The 6,000-nt window shown below is 44.8% G+C and overlaps 1 protein-coding gene across 4 annotated transcripts in view; it reads left to right on the top strand.

Moving 5' to 3' along the window:
• The window catches only part of SBF2 (SET binding factor 2), a 429,728-nt gene extending 426,264 nt beyond the window's left edge, over positions 1-3,464 (top strand). For all 4 annotated transcript variants that reach the window (XM_019656204.1, XM_019656206.1, XM_019656207.1 and 1 more), the window contains 2 exons: positions 578-709; positions 1,749-3,464. In XM_019656204.1, the coding sequence (XP_019511749.1) occupies positions 578-709; positions 1,749-1,847 (231 nt within the window). In that variant the 3' untranslated portion in view covers positions 1,848-3,464. The remainder of the gene's footprint in view (positions 1-577; positions 710-1,748) is intronic.
• The last annotated feature ends 2,536 nt before the right edge of the window (positions 3,465-6,000 follow it).

The raw sequence follows: 6,000 nt of genomic DNA on the forward strand, positions 1-6,000 counted from the left end.
TGTTCTTCCAAAATTTCTAACAAATTATATTCCCACTAATAGTGTTTGAGAGTACCTAGGGTTTTACATTCAACCTGGATATTATCAGTCATTTTTAATATTTCTTAATCTAAATAAAAAGTGAAATCTCGTTGATTTCATTTACTGTTCTTCGATCAGTGAGGTTGCCCATCTTTTCAAATGTTGACAGATCATTTGTGTTTCTTCTGTGACTTGCTTATTGAGATCCTTTGACCTATTTTTTTTACTAGGTTATTTATCCTTTTTTATCAATTTCTAAAAAACCTATATATATATTCTAAACATTAACCCCTTTTTTATGTTACATATATTTTTACACTTAGTTGACATTTAATTTTATTATTTAATATTTGTTCAAATTTCCAAAAATAGGTTTTTTTTCCTCCTTTCTCATAGCCACCTAGTATTTTTTTCCTAGAAACCCCCACTGTTTTTAATTTCTTGTCTATCCTTCCAGGCATAGTTTAGCAAGATACAGAAGAAAGGATTCAAACACAGTTTGAAAATGCCGTTTTCCCTTTCTGTGTTTCTTACGTCTGTGTCCTTTTGGTTCCAGCTGCGGTACTATGACTCGGGTGAAGATACAAGCTGTAAAGGCCACATCGATTTGGCTGAAGTGGAAATGGTCGTCCCTGCTGGCCCCAGCATGGGAGCCCCAAAGCACACAAGTGACAAGGCTTTCTTTGATGTAAGTTCATCTTGCTTGTCTTTTCATGGCTTTGTCTGCACATGACCCTTATCATCGTCCATCTACCTCCGAGAATTATGGAGCCATTGGTGGTGATTGTAGATGGGTCACAGACCCCTGGCTATGAGAATTGCTACAGAACTTGAACTTGGCACTCTGATCTCCAACCTGACCTGTCCCAGCTGTCCATACATCTCAGCAGGCTGCACATTGCTTTACACAAAGGAGTCCTGCAAAAAGTATCCAAACACATATGAAAGCAAATGAACTCCTTGTTAAATATTGTTAGCTATTTATCTCACCTCCTACTGTCAAGAACAGACACTACTTCCTTCATTTCAGTGGTCTGCATGCTTGACCACCCACAAAAAACCTGTCCTTAATCACACGTGATGACTCTCTACCCTAACATCTTCAGCAGCCCTTCGGTGGGCCTTGGAGCCTGTTATGGGCCATGTGATAAGGGACTTATCCAGCCCCCAGAGAGAAGCAGGCTTCACAAAGGGCAGAGGTCATACTCCAGGGCCGTGCTCAGGCCTGCAGGCTGCTTCCCTGACTGGGTTTCCAGTGAGTCTCCAAGTGAAGACTGGAGAAGGGGGTGGGAAGGGGACACAGAAGCCCACTTCACCATGGTGTGGATGCACCTCAGGCTTCCCCAAGGAGCCCGGGAGCTTACTTGGCCCCTTCACTGCACTGGCACAGTGCATGGCAAAGGCCAGAGGCGCCAGCCGTTCCTGAGCCTCCTCCGTGGTAGGAAGGCCCCGGGAATATGCAGAGCAAGGTTCTCCTGGTGCCTCCTTTTCCTGCCAGAACCCTTTGGCGGGTGTTCATCTGCCGTGGGGATGGTAATTGTCCCCTATAACTTTGGGGAATAGAAACGCAAAGTGACCAGAAAGGCAATGACAGTGTGGTAGTGACGGGGAGAGAAAATTCAGAGGTCCTGGGGCAGTACGGAAAGAGAAGATGACAGGGATCCACTCACACACTTGCCCAAAGCCATAGGTCAGCCCGCCTTTCATCTCTTCATTTGCCTTTGTAGCTCAAGACCAGCAAACGTGTGTATAACTTCTGTGCTCAGGATGGACAGAGTGCCCAGCAGTGGATGGACAGAATCCAGAGCTGTATCTCTGATGCCTGATGCCCATGGTCCACCCAACAGAAGAGGGAAGAAGGACTCATGCTGCCAAATGGGAAAAAAAATGCTTGAGTCATTGAGGAGCTGACAGCTTCCTGTTGGGTTCTGACGAGGCAAGCCAGGGCCTGAGGTTCTGCCCGGTCTTACCCAGCCCCCTTTCAGCAGCTGCTGTGTCTACTTAGCCTGAGTGGATGTGCCGCACAGGTCTGATCAAGAGCCCCAGGCACTCCCTGCGTCTTGCACTAGATTGTTCTAACAGGGTCTTAGTGGTTAGGGATCAGAAGAATGCTTCCCGAGCCAACTGTCATCCATTCCGTAGGCAAAATGGTTACCACCCACTTGGGTCCTTCTTCATGAAAGTCAGATCCTTTTTGCCCCCCAAAATCATAATTTCCTTGGAGTGCTTTCTGACAAGCAAAACTCAAAACCTTCCAAGATTGTTATATTCTGCATGGAGTAGGTTTCCCGTCAGCTGCTCCTGCTCTTAGCGCCTGACCTTGGAGATGCTGAGTTCTCTGGTGCTGCCAATAGGTTCTTCTGACCAGGGCATTGGGGTTCACAACAAGAACATTGGTGCTCAGTGGCAGGAAAGAGGGGGCACACAGGATTATCCTGTTGGGAAGATCGTCCAGGGAATGATGCAACAATGACCCGGCCAGTGCAGAGAAATAGTGCTTCCAAAACCCTGGCTTCTCTGAGGGGCCAGGGCCCTGTGTTCCTGTGTATTCTTCTGCTCCCTGACAGCTTCTCACATGGAATAACATGCAGAGCGCTGAATGCACTAACCCACAACACACATGCACTGACCTCCTAGTGAGGATGTTGGGAAGACAGAGCCAGCTATTCATGACCACACAGCACTTGTGACGAGAGCTGTGTGGACCGCAGCACACTGCAGCTTGATTGGAAACCCAAACAACACTTCTGCACGTGAACAGCAAGAACTGCTTTTAGATTTCCTTCATTTTTGGTAACCTTGTGTTGTTCAGCTTAAGCTCTGTGGAATGCTATTTGTTCATGAGGAACAGAAGCAGTGTCTCTGACCCAGACCCTGCGGCCAACTGGAGTCAGAGGTAGCTAGGCCATTGCATTTGTTTTGGAATGTTAATATGTTAAATACCAAACTAATATTTCAAAATATGTATATATGATTTCTGTATCCTTGTTTTTCAGATAGCCTGCTTATAATTTAATATAAAATTAACTAAACTGATTCAGTCATAAGATTTCAGTAATGAAAAGGTCCCTTTCTAAAAAAAATAACCACTTTGTCTTTGTAGGTTAAAAAATAAGTCAGATTGGAAATTATCTACACACTAGGAAATAGAACTGTTAATATATTAGAAATTGGGGGAATAATAAGAATGAAGGATTTTTCTATCATTTTCATTTTATAAATTGCCACCTGTGAAAATGGTTTTTGCACATTATTTGTATTTTTTCTTTGTATATGAAATAATTTTTTGTACTATGTAAAATATGGAGCCCATTGTACCTTCAGCTATTTGAAACTGTACACAGTGCTTCTTTTCTAACTGGATTCTTTTAACTTCCATGAAGGCGTTACATGCCTTACATTCACTAACCACTTTGAATTAAACTTATTTCTTAAGAAAAAGCTCCCCTCATTTGCTGTGAAAATACAGTTCATTCTGCAGCACACTGCACTCAGGTGACAGCATTGAAGATTCATACACGGGACTGAAGGATCCAGAGTAAAACAGCAAAGCCCATTCCACGCCTTGGTTCTATTACTGTCATCACTGCCCCTTGCTCAGGAAGTAACCAGACACTGGACATGCTGGCGTGAGCGTCTAGGGCCTGGACACACTACTGCAGATTTAGGTGACAGACCTGAGGGCTCCCATCCTGTGCCCCTAACGAGCTGTGTGAAATTGATTAAGTCCTTTGCCACTTCTGGGTCCCAGCTTCACCTCCTATGACATGTGGCAATTTGTGAAAATTTTAGGCAGGAGAAATTCAACCCTCGTTTCGTAGCAGATTTTTCTCCTTCTGGAACTTATTAAGCAGCACAAATGAAGGAACAGTGATTTCGTCTCTGGACAACACTTCTTCTAGTTAAGCCCTTGCAGTTTACCTGGTAGACCTCAGCCACATCTTTGTAGCCAACAGAATGCATGTTCCCATCTCAGGGCTGAAAGTCCAAGTCCTTTTGCTCTCCAGGAGCCCTCTCTGAGCCAGGCACAGGGGTCCACCAGAGCCTCGGAGACTCAAGGTGAGGCAGTGGTGTCCCCCTGTTCGAGCCTTCCGATTTCCTCAGTCTACAGGCTCCTGTGACCCAGGCACAGGCCCTCGGGCCTCTCTTCCTCATGGCAGGCCCTGCGACCTGCCATTCTCCCTGTGCTGTATCCCTGACATTCAATCAGGAGAAAAACAACTAGGACACGGAGCTGAGCACAAGCTGTGTTCACAGTGTCCGTGTCTAGATGCCCTTCGTCCCTCAGGTCTTAGCTGTGACAGGGATAAGGGCACCGAGTTCCAAGGAAGAAAGACTAGGGCCTGGCACACCGCACGAGCCTTACAGGGCCCTCCTCCCCTGTAGCTCTGTTGACAAAGCATTTCTATGTCGGCTCTGGAAAGATGCAGACCCCGGGCAGCACATTAGTGCAAATTCCATTCCCCAGCCCCTTTGGCCCAAGTCCTTTTTCTCCCCTCCCAAACCTCTCCACCCTAGGTCTCCATTCCAGAGCTAGAGTTTTACTGTTAATGATATGGTAGGTTTGCTTCTCAATGGAAATGATCATTTCTAGAAATTTCATCAGTTCTTTTGAGTTGGTAAGTAACCGCGTTATCCCATAAAGAATTCTGAAGCAAGGTGATAACCAGGAAATGCCCTCAGCAATGGCCACTGGAACTATGAATTAAACAAAGAATAGAGCAGTATTGATGAAAGCATGGGACCTAGAGGAGCACTCATATAATCCTAAACACTCATGTGCCTTTTTTTAAAAGAAAAATTGATTTTAATGACATTTTATTTTTTATAATATATTTTATTTAACCCAATATACCAAAATTATTATTTAAACATGTAATCAATATACAAAGTGATTAATGAAATATTTTTATATCCTTTGTTCGTACTTAGTCCCCAAAATCCAGGGTTTATTTTACATATACAGCACAGCTGAGTTTGGAGTAGTGTGTTATCTGCTTTCTGACACCACTTATACCAAATGCGTGTCATTTTTCCTCACCAATACTCCAACACCAGCTGGGTGTCTTAACAGTTCCATTCAATTTTGACACTAACTCTCCAGAGTTAGTACGGGGACCCCACAGGTAAGAGCTCAGTCCCACAAGACTGCCCCCACTTTAGATTCCAGCTACAAGTCCCAGGGGGCACCCATGTTACTTTTGGTTAACTGGCTTTAAATTGGGGGATTCCCATAACCCCCTCCTCAGGTTCACTAATTCTCTAGAAGACCTCACAGAACTCAGCAAAACACTTTACTTAGTGTCAACCAGTGTATTATAGAGGATACCATTCAACAGCAGCCAAAAGGAAGAGAGGCTTGGGGCAGGGTGTGGGGGAGGGGGGCGGTGCAAAGCTTCCAGGCCATCTCGGGTGTGCCACACCCCCCAGCACCTCCATATGGTCACCAACAGGGAAGCTCTCTGAATTTTCTTCAAGACTTTTTATAACTCATTCTCCAGCTACCCTCCCCTTTCCAGAAGCAGAAAGTTGCCACCTCTATTCAAAGGTTTGGTCTTTCTGGTGACCAGACCCTATCCTGAAGCTTTCTAGGAGCTCCACCCTAGTCACTACATTTGCATAAATGCAGGTAAATAACAAGACACTCCAGGCATTCAGGAAATGCTAAGGGTTTTAGGAACTCCTGTGCCAGGAACCCAGGACAAAGACCAGTTTTTTTTAATTATTATACCACATTTCCAGTGCTACCATACTAGACAATGCAGGTTTAGAGCAAGGAGTCTGCTCACCATAGAACCTGCAGTGGCAAGAAGAGACCTGCTGGGTCTTCTAATTCACTGTGTGACCTTGAAGTTAAATCCCTTAATTTTGCTGAGCTTTGACCTATAAAATGAACCCAGGTGATCTGTGATTCTGTGGTTTCAACTGTTCACCTTTGCAAAGACTCAGGTTCCAAACTGAGATTTAAAGGATTTGCTG

This window comes from Hipposideros armiger, unplaced genomic scaffold (genome assembly GCF_001890085.2).
Source record: "Hipposideros armiger isolate ML-2016 unplaced genomic scaffold, ASM189008v1 scaffold_256, whole genome shotgun sequence".
Taxonomy (NCBI): domain Eukaryota; kingdom Metazoa; phylum Chordata; class Mammalia; order Chiroptera; family Hipposideridae; genus Hipposideros; species Hipposideros armiger.